The sequence below is a fragment of the Dendrobium catenatum genome, unplaced genomic scaffold (genome assembly GCF_001605985.2).
Source record: "Dendrobium catenatum unplaced genomic scaffold, ASM160598v2 fragScaff_scaffold_611, whole genome shotgun sequence".
Classification (NCBI taxonomy): domain Eukaryota; kingdom Viridiplantae; phylum Streptophyta; class Magnoliopsida; order Asparagales; family Orchidaceae; genus Dendrobium; species Dendrobium catenatum.
Window position 1 is genome coordinate 153,679 of NW_021319073.1, and position 24,891 is coordinate 178,569.

At 35.3% G+C, this 24,891-nt stretch overlaps 1 protein-coding gene across 1 annotated transcript in view; it reads left to right on the forward strand.

Annotated features, from left to right (window-relative positions):
- Positions 1–10,397, forward strand: part of LOC110091847 (ran-binding protein M homolog) — an 85,400-nt gene extending 75,003 nt beyond the window's left edge. The window contains exons 9-10 of the mRNA XM_020816098.2: positions 269–355; positions 10,003–10,397. Coding sequence (XP_020671757.1) covers positions 269–355; positions 10,003–10,281 — 366 coding nt within the window. The 3' untranslated portion in view covers positions 10,282–10,397. The remainder of the gene's footprint in view (positions 1–268; positions 356–10,002) is intronic.
- Positions 10,398–24,891: the final 14,494 nt, after the last annotated feature.

Genomic DNA, 24,891 nt, shown 5'->3' on the forward strand with positions numbered 1-24,891 from the left:
TGAAATTTGTGTTTTTTATACTAAAGATTATGACGCCATGAAAATTATACAAAGTGGGAGAAGGTTTTTGCATTCTTTCAAAAATGGTTTTACTTTTTTATTGTGATTACCTTTGCTCTTTAAATAGGCTGCACGTTGAAGCAAAATTATGAAATACTAATCCATCTGAACCATTTCTATTACGTGTCATGTCAATTTCATTTGAGAATCGTGTTATTGGCTCCTCGTGTATTCTGTGAAATAACTATCATGAATCTCTTGCTTGTAGGCAGGGCAGCTTATGGAGGCTGTAAAGTATGCTCGTGCAGAGTTGAGCAAGTTTTTTACAATCAAGCCCTTAGATGACCTGCTTGAGGTAATAATCAAAATTTGACTGCTCTTAAAATGATTTATAATGAATATGGTACGACCATGGTGTATTGTAAAGCTAATTTACAGCAGTTTAACAATAAGAAATTTGACATATAACATGAGGTCTTTTGGATAACATTGCCACTGTTATCAGTGGACTGTGTTCCTAGCGGTGGCCCTTTTTAGCCTCACATCCATGCATGGTGGCCAATTTGGGCCCCATGATCCACCTGGTGCCTATGTTATTGTTCACCAGCATGGTATGCTGGATGGAGCAGCATGGTATTATACTAAAACCTAGTTATTACAATTTCTTAGGGATCAGCTCAACCGCTATTTGTTTAAGGGTTAGCAGTTTTTCACTGTTTTTCTTTTTAAATTGTTATCACGTCTTATCCTTGGATGATACTCACCTCTACTAGCAGGTTGTTAGTTGGTTAATGCTAGAAAATTATGTGATAAGATTCGTAAGTATGGAGAGTTTGTAGAAAGCTATATAATCTTAGAGAATAATCTAACAGCATGAAGATCCAAAATATGCTTTTTCATCCCTTGTTTAAAGGGGTTAAGAGGGTTACTGAAAAGGCCACGCCTAGATGAAATTATAAAAAAGTACTACATGATGCAACTATTACATATTTGCACTAATATATTGACTAGCTGAATGATATACACATGAATCCCTGTCTTTGATTTGCCCCCTCTTAAGCTAGTGCTTTGGTTAAGCCTTTGAAGACGAGTGGCTTGAACGAGTCATTAGTATCTAGGTTGCAGGGCAAGTTTATTATGGTAAGTCCCCTAAGAACATGGGATGAGTTACTCAGAATGAACTTCGGGTCTTGAGAGTGATAGAAAACACTTGTAGATCTCAAGTATTTCCTATCAATATTCGGAAAACAGCGAGAATCCTTCACAAAAGGCCACACAAAATCACAAAAACAGTAGATAATTTGTATTTTTTTATGAAAGGAACACGAAAAATAGCAAGATACAATTGATCCTCTATTCGAGAGGAGGATCGTTCTCTCCCAAATCTCTAGATGCTGCTAGAGCCCAAAGAAAACCTAAATCTAAGAGATCTTAAATTTCAGCCAAAATTCAAGATGCCCTAACCCTAGGAAAACAAAGTATTTAATGCATACAAATAAAAAAGAAATCCCTAAACAGTCCCTACATTCAAATTTCCCTCTCAAATCCCAAAAAAATCCTTCCTAAAATGGTCCGCTTGGGAGGTCGGGACGCCCAATCTCCGCAGGAGGCGGAGATCTCGTGAAATGCCGGTCCCGTGCGGACCAGCTGGACCGGTCCAGTGGACCGGTCTATCAATACTCCCCTCCCAAATATCCACTTTATCCTCAAGGTGGAAATATGCTCATGTTCCCGTGGAGGTGGCCATCCTTGAGGTGACTGACAAACCTTACTGAATTGCTGAATCAAGGGCTGAACTGAAAGAGAAACATCCCATCCCTTCATCCTGATCACATCCAACTTATGTAGTCCCACTAGAAAATCTTCCCCCTTCTCTTGTAGGCCCCTAACCATAGTCTTAAGTGATACCATGACTTTGGATAGCCCTGCATCTCCACTTATAACCACCTTTCTCCCATCCACCATTAATTCCATCATGAGTGCTCCCCAATTGTCCTTGGTTTCCCCTAAGATTTGCAACCACTTCATCCTCAGAATGGCATCAATGCTTCCTAACTCTAGTGGGAGAAAGTCCTCCTTTACTTGAATCCCCTGGATGGTCAACACCAGTCCTTTACAGATTCATTGGCCTTTTTCCACCTTCCCTGTACCCATCTTCACTCCATAACAATCGGTGTCCTCCAATTTCACTCTCAATTGGTCGACGACCTGAGTGGAAATGAAATTGTGGGTAGCCCCACTATCAATTAGCACCACCACTTCCCTGCCCTCTATCTCCCCCTTTACCTTCATGGTATGATTCGTAGTGAATCCTACCACTGAGTTCAGGAAAACCTCAGCCAAATCCAAGTGTAGCTTCTCCTCCATCTCCTCCTCTTTCTCCTCCTCACCTCTCTCCTTAGTTTCCTCGTCATCGCAGACGGTGAGAACCTGAAGAGTTCGGTCCTTGCACCGATGTCCTGGAGTATACTTCTCCTCGCACCTGAAACACAACCCCTTTACCCTCCTCTCCTGCATCTCCTTCTCTGTCAGTCTCTTGAAATTTTGCTCTTCCTTCTCCTACTGGCTTCTCCCTGTTGGTCTCATTAATGTTGTCTAATGCAGACCCCTTGGGTATTAGAAGAGTGGTCATCGTCCTGTAAGAGCCTCCTGAGCTGCAGTTCCTGGCCTCCTTTTCCAGATTCTTTTGATTTTCCACCAGCTGTACCAACTTCATGGCCTCCCCCAAGTCACTAGGCATCAAAACTTTCACTGCTGCTCGGATCTCTGCCTTCAACCCCTTTATGAAGTTCCCCTCCAATACCATATCTGATAATCGCTGCACCCTAGTAGCTAGGTGCTTAAACTGCTCTCGATAGTCTGCTATTGATCCCTCCTGTGCCAGAGCAAAGAACTGTTCATAGAAATCTCCTCCCTAGTCGGTTTGGAAACGTTCTATTATGCAGTCCTTGAATTCCCTCCAGTTCCTGATAGGTCTTCTCTGGTCTCTCCACTGGTACCATGACAGTGCCTTCCCCTCCAAGCATAGGTTTGCTGCTATCAGTTTCTCCTCCTCTGTTAGCCCATTAACGGCAAAGTACCTCTCCACCTTATAGATCCACGCATACGCATCCTCCCCCTCAAAGATAGGCATCTTCAACTTCTTCACCTTATGATCTCCACCATTCCCCCTTATTCCTCCATAGCTTCCCCTCTCCCAAGTGCTCGGACCACCCCACGTCTCCCGGTCTTCCCTTGCCCTACCATAACCCAAACACCCTTCGAATTCCCCTCTTCTTCATTCAATCTCAGCACCTCGGCGACCATGTCCCTCCCGGCGCTCCCAATCAGCACCCCTTTGCTCCATCCCTCCATACTCATGCCTTTCCCCATGTCGATCTCCTCTTTCCTCCCTATGGAAAGGCTCCACATAGAGTCTTCTTCTTCCCCCTTCCACGATTTCCACCTCTTCTTCCTCACGAATTTCAGAATTGGTGTTCTTCGCTTCTGAGCCCTTCGCTTCGGACGCCGCCGTTTGTGCTTGAAACTCCAACATTCTTTTCATCATATCCCTGAGATCGGCCACCTGCCCCTCCATGGAAGAAATTCTTTCCTCCATGGTTTCTTTGATGTGATTAATCTCTCCTTCGAGTCTCTCCTCCAAAGCATCACCTTTCTTGGCCGCCATTACAATCCGGAGTTTGTAGATTCACAAAATCTTGATTTTGGAGTAAAAAATACAGCAACTTCATCCTTTTCCGGATCAAAAACTGCGGCTGGAATTTGCCGAAAACAGCCCTCCACCAGTCCCAAGACTTGCTCTGATACCAATTTGATAGGAAACAACTTGTAGATCTCAAGTATTTCCTATCAATATTTGGAAAACAGCGAGAATCCTTCGCAAAAGTCCACACAAAAGCACAAAAACAGTAGATAATTTGTATTTTTTTGATGAAAGGAACACGGAAAATAGCAAGATACAATTGATCCTCTATTCGAGAGGAGGATCGTTCTCTACGAAATCTCTAGATGCCGCTAGAGCCCAAAGAAAACCTAAATCTAAGAGATCTCAAATTTCAGCCAAAATTCAAGATGCCCTATCCCTAGGAAAACAAAGTATTTAATGCATACAAATCAAAAGGAAATCCCTAAACAGTCCCTACATTCAAATTTGCCTCTCAAATCCCTCAAACATCCTTCCTAAAATGGTCCGCTTGGGCGATCAGGACGCATGATCTCCGCAGGAGGCGGAGATCTCGCAAAATGCTGGTCCCGTGCGGACCGGCTGGACCGGTCTAACAGAGAGCAAGAGGCAAGTCCCTTAAATGATGATTGTTGCAAGATAGGGATGGGTTTAATCAGCAAAGTTGTAGTCATAGGCTTCAGAGATGGGCACTTCCTATAGCTTGAGCTAGGATGTTTATCATAAACGAATGACTTTGGTCACTAACAACAACTACTACTGTAAGTGGGTTCAATTGTGGCGAGTGGTCCTCAGGGCTTTTACAGGTCTGGAGGAATCATTTGGAGGTGCTTGCTGAGAATGATTGCATTCCTGATCAATTATCTAGGTTGAGTTTACACGTTACGATCCCTATTTGTGAGAGGGATTTGTTTGATCATGGGCTAGTGTTAGCCAGTGCTTTGCGAGGTCGCTTTCCCTTCGGGTGAGTTTTACTTTAGCCATGTGACCCCCTTGATTGATTTCCTTGATGAGAACCTGCTAGATACATGTGATTTACCTACATGGTCATATATGAGTATATATTTAGTTTCACGATTAACTTGCTCTTTTGAAAAGATAAGTTGCAAAAAATAATGAGTGTAAGATTGTGCATTTATTGTCTTTACCGAACAGTTTAAAGAGATAATGAATAAGAGTTACTATCCTATCACTACTTTTCCTCGAGCATTAAGCCCACGTTGGAGATTCTTCATTATAACTTTGATTTGATGTGCCGGAGCATGTGCTACTAACGCACTCGTGATGTCTAATCTAATTCCTTCAAAACTTGCTGATGCTAGCGATGAGAAATTAAAGAAGGCATTTCTCTACAAGAGCAACTTTGTGGGGGTGAGAAGAAGTCCACTTGTTAGTGAGCAAGAAGAAGGCTATGGCTATTGAGGCAAGCTTGCTTATTAGCCCAAAGTTGAACAAGCGGTAGCATTTGTGCCAAGGGAGACTGAAAAAGTTGAATCGAGCAAGGTAATGGTGCAAGAGGAGAGCTTTGAATTGGTGATCCTTTCATCAAGGTCTGATGACTTGCCCCTCATAAGGCATGGGAGATGAGTCTCAACATTGCGGGTATGCAATGCGCCTATGACGATCTTGATGAGGTGACTTCGGCCGTGGGTGTATTATGCTAATTCGCCTTTTGGTTGAGCACACAGGCAGCCATGACTTGGTTTAGGTAGAGGTCAAGAAACTGCTAGCAACTAGTGAAGGTAAGAGAAGTTATATTCTAATTTTTTAGCTCAATCATGTTTAGAAGTTTAGTATTACCAACCTTGAGCAAGCCAAGAGTCCATCTAACCTCAAGCAAGTTCTTAGGACACCTTTCAAATGAGTTTGAGGTGTCGGCGTTGATTCGATGGGCGCTGCTTGTAGACCATGACCATAGACTTGCATGATAAGCTACTAGAGGTTCCTTGTCTATTTTTGACAAAAAAATTCTCTTCCTGATCCTTCCCTCTATAGCATAGGTGTGACTCCACTAAGGGTAAGCACTGCGTGCCACTCTTTGCAAAATCCAAACTTGAGACTAAAATTACTGAAGTCTGAAATGAAGATCATACTAAGGAGCCAATTCTCTCATCCTCGGCTAAAGAGTTTCCCACAGCCTTGCCTACAACATCCATGAGGACTCTGAACATCTCTCTCTTAACTGGTAACCTAGTTGCAAAAGTTTCCACCCATGCTTACATTAGGTGTCCTCACAAAGCCAGCCAACTTGGTGGAGAAGATGCTTGGCAACACTCACATTGAGCCAGAGAGAAGACCCGACGAAGTTTCCCTATTATGCAGGGAGGTGTCAAAGGTAAGGGCATATGCGTTTTAGGCCCATCATCTCCTTTAGTTTATGTGGTTGAGGTACTTCGAAGCTGTGCTAGTTGGGTGTGGGGGACTTTATCCAGCAACAATTAGCATAGGGAGTTGTTGTGCCTCCCAAGCTATTGTTCGATCCCTTATATAGGATATTTCTTGTGGATAAGTAGACTTGCCCTGTTATGAAAAAATATGCAATGTATTAATTGTTCGAACTAATAAAAAAGTTTTTATGTGATTTTATACTCTTTTGGTGGGATGTTTGTTTTCATTGTCTACTTTGTTTTCATGTTTATTTGCTTGTTATGATTATGCAATTCTCTGCGTATGACGAATGATTTACTTCTTTTTTTTTTATCTTTTTTGTTGAAGGCGAGTTAGTGCCTTAACTTTAAGAGCGACTCTTGATCAAGCGAGTCAATGATTACTCTATTTAGAGTGAGGTTGATAAGTACTCTCCTCTTTAGAGAACGAGTTTAAGTCGAGCGACAGTGAGGAGTTAGAGAGCTTAGAGTCCAAAACCACATGTCTCGATGGTAGAGAGTGAGTTGTTTGACCCCTTTAGGATTGTGTTTGACATGTGGAAGGTAGTATTCCTGGCTTCCAGGGAGAAGAATTTAAAGGTAGTTTCCCAAAGGCTAGCTAGCCTTTGCCTTGGTGAACTCATTGGTCGCCAAATTAAATACTACATTTGCTATGGCTTAAGAGTCATTGGCAGGTGATGAGGAAACTCGCCAATATGTGAGCGCAGTGTAGGAAAGTTAAATTCATTCTTTCTGACAAGTTTGCCAAGTGGTAGGTGGCTAAGAAGGTGAGTCCTTAAATGTTGAGTTGGAGAATGGGAGGAGACCCACCAAAAGAATTTGGCAAAGAAGAATGCTTCTTTAAAGGAGGTTGACATGTTGGCGAGGAAGCAATTAGATAAAGAAGTCACTAAATAAGCAGCTAAATTCAAAGTAACTAAAGGTAATTGTGTTTCCTTCTTCGACTACCCCAGTATTATGAAATCCTTAGCAAAGAAGTATATTGTTGGGATCGAGTATTGCTTAGATTATCTGTTCACCTCCATGGAGCTGCATACAAGTTCAAGGACATGGTCTTTTTCTATTAGGTGAAGTTTGAATTCTTGCAGGAGAGAGATGGGACAAGTGTGACTAATGATAGAGATCGCCTCATATTGTATTTTCCTCTCTTTTTTTTTATTTTCTTTTTTCCTGTAAAGCATAATGTAATTGAAATTTTGAAGAATGAATGAAATATAATGTTTGTTTACTCGTTTTTTTATTCTATTATTGTGACTGCCCATATAGAGTTGATCTACTATATTTTTCTTAAAGTTTTTGACTTGTCTATTTTGTGTGAATGTTTAAGGTAGATAATGATCACAAATAACTCGATTATTGATGGTAATGAATTCCTACGTAGTTAACTCAGCTAAAATTATATAAAAAATGTGATAATAGCTTGACTTCTTCAAAAATGACATGTTAGTACTTGTCATAATCAGTTGAATTGGAAGTAGTGTAATTAAAGTAATGAGATATGCTCAAACGAGACCAAGTATTTGACTTAACAAAATTGGACTCGTCAAACTTGATGTTGGTAGGTTCTATTTAATTAGCGTGACCGTGTAGAAGTTACATAATGAATATAGGCATACTCACATCGAGAGTACTTGTTAATAATACTCTGAGTTGGCTAATTCATATAGAATTAGTCATGTATAGAATTAAAACATAGTGTGATATATTACATTGACAAAGGAATATTAGAACAATTAAGAGTGTTAGAATGAAACTCTTGCATGCCTAGACATATAATGTTTAGTATTATAGTTTTTATGGAGATAAAATAATTTTAGGAAGGCCATAAATATTTCTTTACATTCTCTCATCTTGAGAAGTTACTGAAGCAACAGACTCAATGCTCCTTGGAAAGACGGACACTTTATGATGTGCAGAAAGTAGTACACACCAGGAGATTAAATGTAGATAAGTGACGTTTCAATTTAAATACCATGAATAATATTTACACAGAATAACTTTCCATTGCGTGTACTCTGACAAAATTTTTGATGCTATTTGGGAGGTCAAATTTTCTTTGAAATTTACATGTTTATGATAAAAAAGAACATGTTGATGTGAGGACTAAAATTTCTAAAATACTTGCTTAAATTTTAGACTATTAAAGTGTATTCAATGATTGAAAAACCACCAATTAATTAAGTTTTTTTATTTATTTTTTAAATTCTGTGAAGATTTGTTTTGGAAAAATGATTAAAATGATCCCAAAAAGTTTTAAATAGTTTTTTTATTTATGTGCAAAGTAGGAAGAATTTTCACAAGAAAGTTTTAAAACTTCACCAGCCATAGCTTGAGATTGGATGCCAACAAACATATGTCACTGCCATTGCACGACATCAATTGTTGAGTCATATTGACTCTCATCGATGTCATTACATGACATCATTTGTTGATTAACATTACGGATAGCCCTGATCATCATTTGACACCATCCATTGATTAATATAAATACTTACTATTGACACTATCCAATATCGTCTGTTATCCAAATTGATGCCCATTAGAACTTGATTTTCGAAGTTTCATGCTGATCGGCATTTGATGTTACCGAATATTGAAAAACAATATTCATCATCCTTTAATATTTTCACACAATCGTATGCATATCAACATTCATCATTAATTGTCATTTGCTGCATAACAAATAGTTCCATCGAACATTCATTAGATTGATGTTTTGCATTCGCTCGTTGAGTCAATAAAATGCACTATCTTTTGTATTATTGATGTGTAATTAAAATCTAAGCAATAATATGATAATTTTAAAGATGAATAGCTTGTAATGTCATTGGTTAGATTTAATAGTTTGATTATAGTTAATGAAAAGTAGATTTAATGAGTCATATAAAATATAAAATACTCATTCAATCACAATTTCATTCATTGAGCATAAGTTACGAAAATCATAAATAAACTACACAACATTAAAATAAAGATTAAGAGAAAAAGTGGTGCAAATTCTTATTATTACTAGTATGATACTAATGCTTAATTTGATGCCTTTAGCCCTTTAACCCAAGGTTTTATTACGTTCTTCTTCGATGACCACCAAATGAGAAAAACTTCTATCCTTTATGGGTAATGAATGAACCCTTCACTCTTCTTTTTCAAGTGAAAATTGATATTCTACCCATTAGCTTGTGAACAATCACACCAAAGATAGCTTTGAGATCTTGGGTCCCTTATAGTTTTTAATACAACAAGCTCTCAATAAATCACATAACACAATTAGGGAATTAATGTGAAAGATAAGATGAATGAATCATACAAGTGCACTCTCATAGATGTGATTCTTTTTAGGGTTTTCAAATTAAAAGCAAAGAAATTTTCCCCAAAACAACTTCCTCTTTCTTTCTATTAGTTTTTTTACGCTATCCCATATTTAATGATTTTTATATTAATGGATTGATGACGCCTCCAATTAGTTTTTCTATCTTGTTTTGTAAGGGCATGCGTTTTCTCTGTATATATTGGTGCCCAATGCATAGCTCTAGATTTTCTTTTGTCAGACTTCACACTAAAATCACTATTGTTACACATGGAATGAGTTTCCATTTCCTATCCTCTGGCAAACTTTTTGATGCTATTTGGGAGGTCAAATTTTCTTTGAAATTTACATGTTTATGATAAAAAAGAATATCTTTATGTGAGGACTAAAAAAAATTCTAAAATACTTAATTTTAAGATTATTAAAGTGTATTTAATGATTGACAAATCACCAATTTTTTAATTTTAATTTTGTATTAATATATATTACCTTTTTAAGCCTTTAAATACTACTCGGTGAGGTAAAGAGCACGCATGAAGAAAGAATATTTTTTTTCTTGTGGACTTGTACATGTTATTGAGTTTCCATGGGAATTATTTGTGAAAATAATGGCTTCTTGTTGCCAGGATGTGATTGCACTGCTGGCCTATGAAGATCCTTCAAAATCTTGCGTTGGGCATCTCCTTCATTCAGGGCAGCGAGAGTTCGTCGCGGATGCTGTAAATGCTATGGTTTTAGCCACAAGCCCTGGCTCAAAAAGAACCGAAGACTGGGCATTCTCTCGCCTTGAGAAGTTACTGAAGCAACTCACTCAGTGCTCCTTGGAAAGACGGGCACTTTATGGTGAACAAGGAGAGGTTTTTGATGTGCACAAAGTAGTGCACACCAGGAGATCAATTGTATAGATAGATTATGTGTAGATTTATATACCATGAATAATATTTACACATGGAATGAGTTTCCATTGTCTGTACTCTTGCGAAGTTTTTGATGATATTTGGGAGGTAATTTTCTTTGAAATTTATATGTTTATGATAAAAAAGAATATCTTGATCTTGATGTGAGGACTAAAAATTCTAAAATACTTAATTTTAAGATTATTATAGTGTATTTAATGATTGAAAATCACCAATTAATTATATATATATTTTTAATTTTGCATAGATTTGTTTTGGAAAAAGATTAAAATGATCATAAAAAGTTATTACACATTTTACGTATATACAACTTTATTTCATGTTATTTAAATATCTAACATCTAAAATATTAATATTATATGTATATGGCTCATATACAACTTTAATATCAAATATGCTAATAGTATATTGCATTTATATCACTCATGCAATCCTATAAATGTTAATATTTCATTTAATGTACTCATATTTATTCTATGGGTGGTAGGTATGTAATATTAATATTTTGAATGTTAGATATGTAAATAGCATGAGATAAAGTTGTATATATGTAAATTTGTTGACCTCTAATTGTGAGAGAACCAGACACCTCTGTTCGGACCAAACCATTAACCATGTGGATCTAACAAAAACTACCCCACGACCACCCACGATTGCAAATAACGGCTCTCTCATGAAACAAAAAGGATCCCTCCTCTCATGCGGTTCTCTCTCATGCACACATAAATGCTCCGAGAACAATAAGAAATCACATAGAAGAGAAAGGAAGTTTTTTGAACTTATCTCTCGATCTCTTGTTTGTAAGAAGCCTACTGACTTCTGCCTCCACCTCTGCTCGATGCCTGTTTCTTCGTTATCAACTCGTTGGCTCGACTCACAGCAGATATCTGCCTTGCCCTAGATCTGACGACCGAATCGAGGCTGCCGACGGTCGAGCCACACCAACTCCAATTGACTTTCGTCAACCAAGGACGCACCGTTGACGAAGCCTGCACGCTCGACCTGATGACCGCGACCTCCTTGCATTTATATTATATTATGTTATATATTATAATATAAAGTAATATATATTATAATATAATTATAATATATGTATGTATGTATATATATATATATTATATTATTTAGAGATAGAGAGAGAGAGAGAGAGAGAGAGAGAGAGAGAGAGAGAGATGGAGAGAAATAATTTGCAAGCAGGTGGGAGCAATTTGAAGTAACTCCCAGGGTTAATCCGGTCTCCTGAAGCCCTCGGTCGTCGAGATTATCCGACCGAGGGAGCACAGACACTATGCTTCCATTCTCCTCGCCGTTGATTTGCTCAAGCTGAGTCTAGCCAAAGGGCAAATGCCCTCTTTTGGACGCCAGGAGGTTGTCGAAATTTACTCGAATGTTTTAGACTTAGCCAAAATTTTGCAATATTCAATCAAGCGCCGATAACCAATCATCATCAATTGGAGCTTTTGAAGACTTAAATCTTATCGTCATTGATTCGCTCCGGCCGAGTCGAGCCACTCTTTTCCTCCCGAAGTCGAGGAGGGGACGCTGGAAGGCTGCCAGATTTTTCTCAAAAATCCAGGACTTAGCCATTTGAAAGATTAGAGAAATATATAATTAAAACTTATTTAAATTGCTTAAATCAACATGTTGGGCACATTAGAATACTTGAAAACCTTTATGGGGATTGATTCGCTCTCCCAATCTCCTCGTCGTCGATTTATTCTGGCCGAGTCGAGCCACTTCTTACTTCCAGGCATTATGGAGGGGACGTCGGGATGCTGCCGAAATTTTTAGTGAAACAATAATGGGCTTGGACAAAAAATTGAAAATTGATTTGAACAATAAGTCAAACATAAAATCAATTTCAAATTCGATCAAATAATATTGGACTTGGACTCAAACTCGAACCAGACTTACACTCAACATGACTATAAGAACTTGAACTTTAATGAGTCACTTGGAATTGAACCTAAACTATAATATAAGAAATTGAAATTTAAATTAATAAACATACAATCAAGTTAGAAATACAATTGTTAAGTGATAAATCCAAGTCCTTCAAATAAACATCTAGCAATACAAAAAGGGGACCCTCACATGATCAAATTTCTATTTTAAGTGATTTAAAATAAATACAATAATAATAAACAATAATCACTTGGAAATTAATGATGAATGCAGCTTCTGAGGACACTGCAAGAAATGGTGGTGGATATGCTCTAGTGTAATAGATCCCTTATAAGTGAAGAGAATCAATGTGCCACAAGCATAACAGTTTGATGCATTTAATGAGTTCGAAGTGAATGAGGTTTATGCATAATCAATTCTATGCAAGTCCAAACAAGTTTGTTAATTTGATTGCAAACAACAATACTTTATATAACAAACTTACAAGTATATGTGAAAGCCCCTACGAGTTGGTGTAGAAGTCTCCTGAATTATACAACAGTCCCTTATCGATAAAAGAACTTGACATGCAACGAATGTAATAAGTTGCAATGCACACGACACAACGTATAATGGAGACCTACCATACACACAAAATATCATGTACGAATAAGATGTTAAATAACTACAACGATCGTAAAAGCCTATGAGCTATTGAAGGAGGCTCATTCTATGTTCAACATGTTGTAGGTGGAAAAATGTAAAAGGACTACAACTCATTTGTAAGAAGCAGAAAATTATATTTTTTAACGCCACCGGATCCGCAACATGTGTACAAGCGGACAAAAGACGTTCGTAGGCTCTTAAGTGGAGTCTCGGGCATTTCCTAAATAAAATCACTCTCACAAATGGATCATATTTAAATATTTTAAAATACCTCTTATGTATTAAATATGATCCCCTAAACTCAAATGCTACCCCCTACATGTGCCCCGGTCAACATGTTAAAAGCATAAACACCAATGTCCGAGAATGTTGCGCAAGGTCAAATGTTATAACCCGCATGTGCTCCAATCATCACATTTAAGTTCCAAATCCAATGATTCGAGAATGATGCGCGGGTCTAAATTCAAGTTTCATCCTCATCCACGAAAGGACTGGAGTCGATATGACTTGAAGTATAAAATGACTCCCAAAAATCCTATAAAAATATAAGTGACCTTAACGTCACCCCGATGATGGCCGCATTGATAGAAAATTTCAACCGGAGGGGTCAAATCTAAAATCCAATAAAAGTCTAAATATCTAAAATGAAATATATCACCTTAAAACTGAAACTAAAAATCATCCACCTTCCGCAACCGTTTGTCGAGGGTGATAAATTTGAAATTAACTTCAGCTCACAAAGAGCGAATACATGTCAGATGTATCACTACGATTCATCTTCAAATAATCTCTTGCCAATAGGTACATGACACGTGCTCTCTGATCAGGTGGTTTTGTCGCAAAATTACACCATTATATTACGATCACGGCCAAAGCCTGTATGTTCCCTAAAGGCGTCAAACCCTTGAGCGATGGATCATAGGTTTTATTCGATAGGCATAAAGCCCTCTATCAGCTAAGGTGGATTCACGTTTATCCCCGTAAATAAATACCAACCCAGGTCTACAAGGTATTCTTGGACGAAGCAACTCATGGCTGCTGATAAGGTGCCTCCTGTCAGGTTGGGCCGACTGCCTCTTCTGACTAAGTAGACTAGGGAACATGACAGCCTAGGACGACAGAACCATGGGATCTTAATCGGGGTCATCTTCATTCACCCCACCACCAATTTTAAGTTTATGGTGACAAACTCTAAATTTCAAACATCAAAATCTAAATCATAAGATCAAATTCAAAACCCTAAAACTATTGCTATTATACGATTGGTTCATAACCTATGTGACATCCTTAACGACTAACCTTTATCGAAAGTTCTCTCCTGTTATTGGGAGGGGTACTTATTTATAGGGGCTTGCGCCTATAGGAAACCAGAACTCAGATAAAAAAATCCTCACAAAATGAGGACAAAATCTCTAGGTAGTGTCTTATCTAAAACCTAATATGCCTTCTAAAAATTCCCCCAAAACCTAATCTCGTTAAAATTCTCTGTTGCTCAAATAAAAAAAATAAATAGACGGATGGCGCAGAGAGGCCGGGGCTTACAAAATAAATGAAATTTTCGTAGCCCACAAAATTCACTACATACATAAATACATTATAAATGTGCAAAGAAAGAAGAATTTTCACTATAAAATTTTAAAACTCCACTAGCCATTGTTGATATTGGGTTTTAACAAACATGTCATTGCCATTGTGCGGCATCAATTTTTGACTCATTGAATCTCATCGATGTCATTACATTACATGGCATCATTTGTTGATTAACATTATAGGTAGCCATCATCATCATTTGACACCATCCATTGATTAATATCAACACTTACTATTGACACTACCCATTATCGTCTGTTAACCAAATTGATGCCCATTAGAACTTGATTTTCGAAGTTTCATGTTGATTGGCATTTGATGTTACTTAATAATGATGTACAATATTCATCATGTTTTAATATTTTCACACAATCATTTACATATTAACATTCATTATTAATTGTCATTTGCTGCCTAACAAAAGTGCAATCAAACATTCATTAGATTGATATTTTGCATTTGCTCGTTGAGTCTATAAAATACACTATCTTTTTCATTATTAAAACAAATAATATGATAATTTTAAGGATGAATAGCTTGTAATGTCATTGATTAGATTTAATAGTATGATTATAGTTAATTGAAATTAGATTTGATGTCTCATATAAAATATAAAATACTCATTCAATCACAATTTCATTAATTGAGCATGTTATGACAATCATAAATAAATAAGAAACAAAACATTAAAATAAAGATTAATAGAAAAAGTGGGTGCAAATTATTATTATTATTATTATTATTATTATTATTAGTATGATACTAATTCTTATGTTGATGCCTTCAGCCCTTTAACCCAAGGTTTTATTACTTTCTTATTATGTCACCACCAAATGAAAAAACTTCTATCCTTTATGGGTAATGAATGAATCCTACACTCTTCTTTGTCAAGTGAGTAGATTGATATTCTACCCATTAGCTAGTGAACAATCACACCAAAGCTAGCTTTGAGATCTTGGGTCTCTTATAATTATTAATACAACAAGCTCTCAATAAGTCACATAAATAATTAGGGAATTAATGTGAAAGATAAAGATGAATGAATCATAGAAGTGCACTCTCATAGATGTGATACACTTTTTATGGTTTTCAAATCTAAAGCAAAGAGATTTTCCCAACACAAATTCTTCTTTCTTTCATTTAGTTTTTTTTATGCTATCCCACATTTAATGATTTTAATATTAATATTTGTATTGGTGTTCAAAAACCAAACCCTAATATAAGTTGTATTAAAAATATGACCAGATCTTGTAGTATGATGCACAAATCATATATATTACAAGTATAAGTAAGTTAATTCCATAAAAATATTGCTATGTTTGATTGTCATATATGATACATATCATATAATACTTTTAATTTAGCCTCGTATATAATTAGCCCAAGATAAGTTATCTTGTCTTAGTTATATTAAATTAGGAAACATATCATATAGTACAATTTTGAATTAATCAAATTAAAAAAAAAAGCTATATGGTTGCTTAAATTTTAACATGGACTTGATCGCATAGTGTAAGATACATCATGTATCACAATTAATTCATATATATTGTTTTTAAGAATGTTTGAATTAATACAAATTGGTCTTATCTAAATTATTCAAATGAAGTACACCTTATACAACACAATTTTTATTGCATAGTATGATTTTATGAATAATTTATACTAATTAGAAATTAAAAAATTGTATTTAATTCACTCATGCGCGTATTGGCTGTTTGACAAGTCTCTTTACATGAAATAAATATATAATGACTCAAAAATAAAGATTTTTTTTTTAAACATGACTATTGAAGCTCTCATATACATTGTCTCTTCCTATAACTCTAAGTTGGTGAATTTTAATCTTGATATTTTCTACTTGAGCTATGATTATTACCTCTCTTTACATGTTCTAGATTCATACACAACAACTCTCTTTTGACTTGATCGTGTACACTTATATTTTTTTAGTATTAAGCTTGCATATAGATGGATTTGTCCAAAATAAGTAATCTTGATGGAATTATGTTGTTTATCATCGATGGAATATAATATAGCTCTAGGCTCCCTCTATATAATGATAGTTAACATAATTTTATTGCGTACACATCTCAAAGCATATATTGTGTCACTCCCTCTAAATTTATGCATTACTAAAAATTTGCATATAATAATCAAATATGTTTGCTAGTATCATATAATATATGTTTTTTTTTTTAATTTATATGATGTTGCACATAAAACAACAACAATGTAATATGTATAAAAGAAAATACTATTATAAAATAAAACACTAATATAAATATAAGAATAATAATAAGATCAAACCTCTGATAAAACAAGTAAACACTTCTTCCCCTTTTGACTAAATGAAAAGAGAAAAAGATAAACAACTAGAAGAAAAAAATTATAAACACACACATAGAGAAAAAGAAGTTAATAAAAAGAAAAAAATGATACTAAATCAATTGTTGTGGGGTCCTTTATATGTGGTGGAGGATGATGCATGTATTGGTGAAGCTAAGTGAACTATTATTGAAACCATGCACAATCCTCATCTTGCTTTTTTCTGAAGATGTGCTCATTATGATCATCAATTTTATGCTCAAGCAAGCAGAAATATTCTGTCAATACTTCTTGTGGGTAATTATAGTGCTAAGGTGGTGTAGTGCTTCATCATCATTGCCCACTAGAGCGAGACGTCTCCTCTCAATAAAGAGGATATATAAGGAGTGAACGTTTAAGTGAAAAATGAAGGTTATTAAGTGGCTTGATATATGTAAAATTATATTTGGTCTCAAGGATATATGCAATGACATGGCTGAGGGCTAAGTTTTGGATGTGTTTGACCTTAAGATTATGAATGGAATAAGGTTTTCAATGTATTAGATAATCATATTTGTAGTATCTAAATCTAAGTTGGTAATGCAGTAGTTGTACAGATATAATCATTAGTGGTATCGGTCACATGTGCACTACCACACACCTTTTCTCAGCCATTCTCACTGACCCTTAACGGTCTCTGACACTGTAGAATCATTAGCTTATTCTCGATCCTTATATACCGAAAGCTCCCTAATAGAAACCATGCTTCAAGCTCATATTCTACTGTTCATCTTCTTCCTAACTATGCTCCTGTAGGAAATTCTTCAGTAGTGTGTCACTTTGGATAGATGGGGATTCTATTGATACAATCACTAGCTTTGGGGGATGATACTATGCCAAAGTTTGTGTTGGATGACATGTGCATTTTTGCACAAGTCCGCTCAATAATGGCTAGTGATATGGAAGTGGTGAGATCCTAAAGACTTGATTTATAGAGGTACAATTATAGGCAGGGTTAAAAGCTATGGAATGTCGACTTATAGTGGTATTTCATATCTGCAGGATATCATGTAAGCTTTGATTGTTAATTGTCACTTGTCTTTTACTCAATAATAATTTTATGATCATGTAGTCATCAATTATAATTAGAATGCAAAAAAAAAAAAAGTTTTGAATGGTTGGGATGGGATAATGAAATTAAAAACTATAATGTAGTGTTGACAAAAAGATCATTTGTTTTATATGAAAGATATTTCTTGGAGTACTAGTTTGGAATCGATAATTGAACATTCAAAATACTTCTCATATCCATTAGTGTCATTTGGTACCCTAAAATGATCATGTTGTAGTAGAAGGATGCATTGGTGCCTCATAATTTTTAACTTGTTATAGGATCTCACTTAGAAGCTCCTAAAGATCTTTAGGAGGTTTAGATAAGATGCAGGTGTAAGTGAAATTAGTGAAATGTGTAATATTTTATAGGTATCTTTTGTATTTATGTTAATATACTATATTTATGATCATATAATATAATAAGTGTTAAGTTGGATCATCCAAATGATTTAATAATGAATAATTTTGATCGCATTTAATTTTGTAGTATGATGTGGGATTGTATATTAAGATTCATTTAGTTTGCAAAGTTGCCCTAAATGGTTGTTTGTGATGGTAAAAAGATCAATCATATAATATGATAAGGGTAAGCATAGTACTGAAGTGTTTATATAATATGATTTGATCGTATTGTATGTTATATTAGAGCTTATTCTTTGCCATTTTTTATTAGATCTCCATTAATAAGATTAACAAAAGTAAGAGTAATAAATATCTCTAATGCATATACAAACTCATGCAAAGAATAATAAATCATATTAAAGGAAAATGATAAAGATTCAAATGAATAATATAACATTCAATAAAAATAAACACCTACACACGTATGGCACTAACTTGGTTTAGGCACCTATATCAATAACTCCTAACCTCATTCTAAGTCTAATAAAACTATCATAACTAAGAGATCTAGAAAATATATCTATCAATTGATTAGTTGATTAAATAAACTTAATATTAACCTGTTGCAGTCTATAACCCCTAATATGAGATTTTATGATGATAAATAATGTTGATTAAATTATCTTATTATTCTTTGAATATTTTGAATGTTATTCTTGTCTGTGAGTACTAACATTTAAAGGAGATCACATATTGCTCAAGACAACAGAAGACTCGAGATTGGGTAGAATAGGATGTGAATGAGTATGCAACTTTGTATTTTTTATTTTTTTCTTTCTTTCTTGAGTCTGGCCACAAAAAAGTGTATGCAAAATGAGTAATCATGCACACACATAGGGGAAGAGTTTTTTTTAAGGAAAAAAAATATTTTTTCTGTAGATCGAACTATATGATTTTAAATCGTATTATACGTAACATTGTGTCTCAACAACTATCTTATGTGAACTAATCGTACTACATGATTTATTTTCAATAAAAAACCCTAGCCGCCAGATTAATTTAAGCAAGTTTTTAAATCATTGAAATTTGAATTGATCGTATTGTACGATCACATCGTACTATACAAAAATTTGAATACTTGCTAAAATTAACCCCCATGAGTTGATTAAATCAAGGCTTAATTAATGATTGGTGATCGTATTGTATGACATGGTTCGTACCATACGATGAATCGAGGCTATTTTTTAATCTTCCTAAAGATCGTACCGAACAATCCCTTTATTTTTGAACTAATCATACTGGATTATTAATACATCATACTGGACGACCTAAATATTTTAATTGATCGTACTGTAAGAGTTGTATCGTACCAGACGATAAACATAGATAAATTTTGGTCATCCCATCGTTCATCTTGTACGAATAAAAGAAATATAATATATCATAATGGATGATATTTGTATCATATTGTATGATATATTTGAGAATTATTGCATGTTCATATTTCTTCATAGTAGGATGAAAGCTATTTTGAACTGATCATACTGTACGATCAATGATCGTATTGTACGAACATGAACGACTAAATTAAAAATCTTAGGGTTTTTTTTTTGAAGCCTAATATTTAAGTAATGCTTTTGTCTTTTGAAAAGGGGGGAGAGGAATGTGACAAAGGAAGGAAACTCTTGAGAGAGAGCTTCTTGAAGGGATTTAGGGCTTATGAGAGGAAGGAGAAGGTGAGTTTGTGTGGGAGGAGTGTGAGGGGATCACACGGTGCTCCAAGCCTACTGCACGTACGCTTGTTCCTCCTGTGGCCCGGGTAAATCTTCTAGGAGCTCTCTTGGTGGAGAGCCTTCAAGGTCAACATCCTCAAAGGTCCTCTGCCTTCTCAAGGAGGGAGAAAAATGAGAAGGTTTACTGCATCACCAGCAGGGTGACATAGCGTTTGGTACTCCACCACACCGGGGAAGGTGAAAGTGAGTTTGTGTAAAGGCTTTTCTGCCTTACTGTGGGGGCATAAGGAGAATTACTTTTAAGTAGTGCAATTCCTAGAGTGAAGGACTCTGGGGAGTGGACATAGGTCAAGTGACTGAATCATTATAAGTCTTATGGTGTGCTTTTTTCATTTACCGTATTTTATTTTGTTTTAGCATCTTATAATTGCTATGGGTGAGAATATTAGTTTAGAACTTTGTTGTGTGATTTAAAATTTCATCACCACTGTTGCAATCTTGTTTTAATCACTAGCCTCTACTTCAAGTTAGTTAAGTTATTTTTTGAAAATTACAAAAAAAAATTAGAACTCCTGTTTAGACTTTGCTCTTTCAATTGGTATCAGAGTGGGGTTTCAAAATAGTGTTTTAGAAAAATCTTGAAAAAAATGATCATTGCACATTTTGGTAATCGTGATACTACAGAGGGTTATTCTATAACTCGTCCACCCTTATTTGACAACATACTGTTTAATTTTTGAAAATTCAAATGTCTACAATTTTATAATCTATATAGTATCATATGTGGATGTTGGTACAAGAATGTTACACCGCACCATTTAAGCTTTTTAATGGTGTTAAAACTCAAATAGTATTTAGTGAATGGAGCAATGAGGATAGGGATTTAGCGCAATTAAATGCAAAGTGCTTGAATTATTTTTTTTTGTGTATTAAAATAAGAAGACTATGTGAGAGTGTCCACCTGTGCTACTGGTAAGGAGATTTGGGATAGACAGTGTATCACATACGATGGAACTAGTGAGGTTAAACAATCTAGATTAAATATTTTATTGCATGATTACAAACTCTTTTGCATGAAACTTAACAAAACTATATCTGACATGTACACTTGGTTCACCCAGATAGTGATATCCTTGCATGCACTAGGAAGAGAAATTTCTAATTTTTAAAAATTCAAAAAAATTTTGAGATGCTTACCTAGTTCTTATGATGCTAAAATCACCACAATTACCGAGTCCAAATATTTAAATGTTTATTCAATTGACAATTTTTTTGGATCACTCATTGCTTATGAGCAAGGAGTGAGTCAAAGGCAAAATGATAAAGAAGAGGAGTGAATGGTGACTCTAAAAGAAAATAACTTAGAAAGTGAAAGTTCTGCAGCGGAGAAAGATGACGATATAGCCTTGATAACCCGATAATTCAAGAATTTTCTAAAATGAAAATAAAGGCATCATCAAAATAACTGGAATAAAGGTAAAAGCTCAAAGAATACTAAAGTTTTATCTAACACAATTTGCTTTGAGTTCAGAAAACTAGGTCACCTCTAAGTTGATTGCCCCAACATAAAGATCCATCCAACTAAGGAGAAGGGCAAGGAGAAGTCAAAATATAAGAAAGGGAAGCTAAAGACACAGAACACATTTTGGGCCGACTCTGCCTCAAAATCATCAAAAGAAGAAGTAGATGAGGAGGTAACGAATTTGTATCTAATGGCTAATAATAATCGTGATTAATCAGATCAAGACGAGATATGTCAACTTTCATATGAAGATTTGTTGGTTATTTCTGAAAAAATCCATGATTCATATAAAAAGTTAATGAAAATGCATGCTAATCTTAGCATTGATTTTAGTACTTTACAAATTGAGCATGCTAATTTAGTTAAAGAATATTTTTATTTAGATGGAGATCACATGTCCTTATTTATTGAGTTTGATGCATTAAATCAAGAATCATATTGAATTATCTGATGCACATGATTCATTGAAGATATCACATATTGAATTAGAAAAAGAGTTTAAAAAAATTAGATGAACTTGCATTAGAAATATATATTAATGAACATCGGTTAAAAGTGGAAGTGACAGCTTATGAATATGAAACTAAAGTGTTGAAAGCAAAAAATCACAGCACTTAAAAATGATAAACCATCATCCCCATTAGCCCAACCGAGCAAACCCCTGGTATTATATGCATCACACAACTTTAAGAAGAGGCATCACCACCCATATAGGTTATTGAACCCATTTTTCAATGTTAGGTGCTTCTCTTGTGGCATGCTATATCACATAACTCGTACTTGCACGATTCACCATAGGACACACTTAGTGTGTATACCTAAATTGCATTCATCATTGTATAGCATGCATAATTCTCATTTATGCAAGCATAACGAGGAACCCAAACTCACTTGGGTTCCCAAATCTAACCTTTGAATGACTTTGTAGGGGTGCTTTCACGAAAAACCTAGTGAGAGCATGTGGTACCTGGACAATGGCTACTCGAGACATATGACTGGAGACATGAAGAAGTTCATTACACTTGAGACCAGGACTAGAGGCAAGGTACTTTTTAGGAGACAACACCACTAAAAAAGTGGTGGGCTCAGATATTTTTGGAAATTCTAAGAGTTTTTTAATTGAAAATATGTTATTAGTTGATGGTTTAAAGCCTAATTTATTAAGCATTAGTTAATTATGTGATAAAAGATTTGATATAAAATTTCTCTCCGATAAATGCTTGATTACCCATTAGGAGTCAACTATGCCGCTTCGGCCCTCCCTCTTCCAAACTAGTAGCACCTTCTTGATATGGTTTCAATCTTAATAGAAGACTTCTCTAGATTCACTTGGGTAAGATTCCTAGCACATAAAAATGAGTCGTTTGAGGAATTTAGAACTTTCTCCACTTGGATTCAATAGAAATTAGGATACAAAATCTCAATAATCCATAGTGATAATGGTGGAGAGTTTCAAAATGAAAGATTTGAGTCCTTATATCAAGGGATAAGAATAAAGCATAACTTCTCTCTGCCCCTAAAACTCCTCAACAAAATGGGATAGCCGAGAAAAAGAATAAAACCTTTGTAGAAGCTGTTAGGAAAATGTTAGCTAAGTACACTCTTTCTAGATATTTTTGGGCAAAAGTAGTGAACAATGCATGTTATGTCTTAAATAGGGTGAACATTAGGTCGAAGTTGAATAAAACACCTAATGAACTCATTAAGGATCAGACACCGAATCTTTTACACTTGCATGTCATTGGTTGCAAATGTTTTATCTTAATAAATAGAAAATCTCCATTAGAAAAATTTGATCCCAAGGCCGACGAGGGTGCCTTCTTAGGTTATTCATCTGTAGGTAAGGCCTACATAATCGTTAATAAGAGAACCCTAGTAGTAGAATAGTCCACCCATATAGTATTTGATGAATCAGACAAGTCTTCTAAACCTAAATTTATAGAAGATGTGGTAGAGGCCATTTAGAGAGTAGAAACTATGACTATAGGAGAAAGGGGAGAACCTCACGAAGAAATGCCTAGAGATTAGAGATATTCTTCTAGTCATCCTAAAGAATTGATCTTAGGAGATCCATCATAAGGTGTGAGAATTTGGCACAGACTTAGGAAGGAGGTTAGTCATTCTGCATTTATTTCTATGATAGAACCCATAAGTACAGATCAAGCTTTAAGAGATGAATTCTGGATCCTAGCAATGCAAAAAGGATTGAACCAATTTACTAGGAATGATGTATGAGAATTAGTCAAGAGACCAAAAGAGCAGAGTGTAGTGGAAACTAAATGTGTCTTTAGAAATAAGGTGAATGACTCATGAACCATAATAAAAAATAAGGCCAAACTAGTAGCTAAGGGGTATAACCAGATTGAGGGCATAAACTTTGAAAAAACCTTTATCCAGTAGCTAGACTAGAAGCCATAAGTGTGCTCTTAGCCTTTGCTTGATTAAGGGTTTTAAATTATATCAAATGGATGTTAAGAGTGCTTTTCTAAATAGTGCAATGAAAGAGGATATTTATGTTGAGCAACCCCCCAGATTTGAAAACTCATAATTTCCAAATCATGTATTCAAATTAAAAAAGACACTATATAGGTTAAAGCAAGCACCTAGAGCATGGTATGAAAGACTTAGCTCATTTTTACTAGTTAGAGGATTTATTAAGGGTAGTGTTGACACCACCCTCTTTCTTCAAAGGGTAAAGGATGAAATTCTCATTGATCAGATTTATGTAGATGAAATTCTGTTTGGATCTTCACAGAAAACCTTGTGTGATGAATTCTCAAAAATAATGTGTAATGAGTTTGAAATGAGCATGATGGGTGAGCAAAATTATTTTTTTGGCTTTAGTGTAGAACAAATGGAAGATGGAACATTCCTTAGACAAAAAAAATTCATCAAGGATATTTTAAAAAAGTATAAAATGGACAGTACTAAGGCCACAAACACTCCCATGAGTTCTACGATTCAACTAGACAAAAACCCTAATGGAAAATCAGTAGAATAGAAAAAAAAATAGCGGAATAATTAGATCTCTTTTTTATTTAACTACCAGTAGACTGGACATAATATTTAGTGTGTGCCTTTATGCCCAATTCCAAGCGGACCCTAAAGAGTCTCACTTGATTACGGTCAAGAGAATCCTTAGATATCTACTAGGCACCCAAAACTTAGGAATTTTGTATCCTAGGAACAACACCACCTTTGAAATCTTAGGGTACTCAATTTCTGATTTTACAGGATGTAGGGTAGATAGGAAAAGAATCTTCGACAACTATCAATTCATAGGACAATCCTTAGTTTCCTGGTCTAGTAGGAAGCAAAATTTGGTAGACCTTTCCATGGCCATGAAAAAATATATAGCTGTAGGAAGTTGTGTTGCACAAGTGCTATGATTGAAACAACAACTTCTAGATATTGGATTACACTAGTGCAATTTACATATCC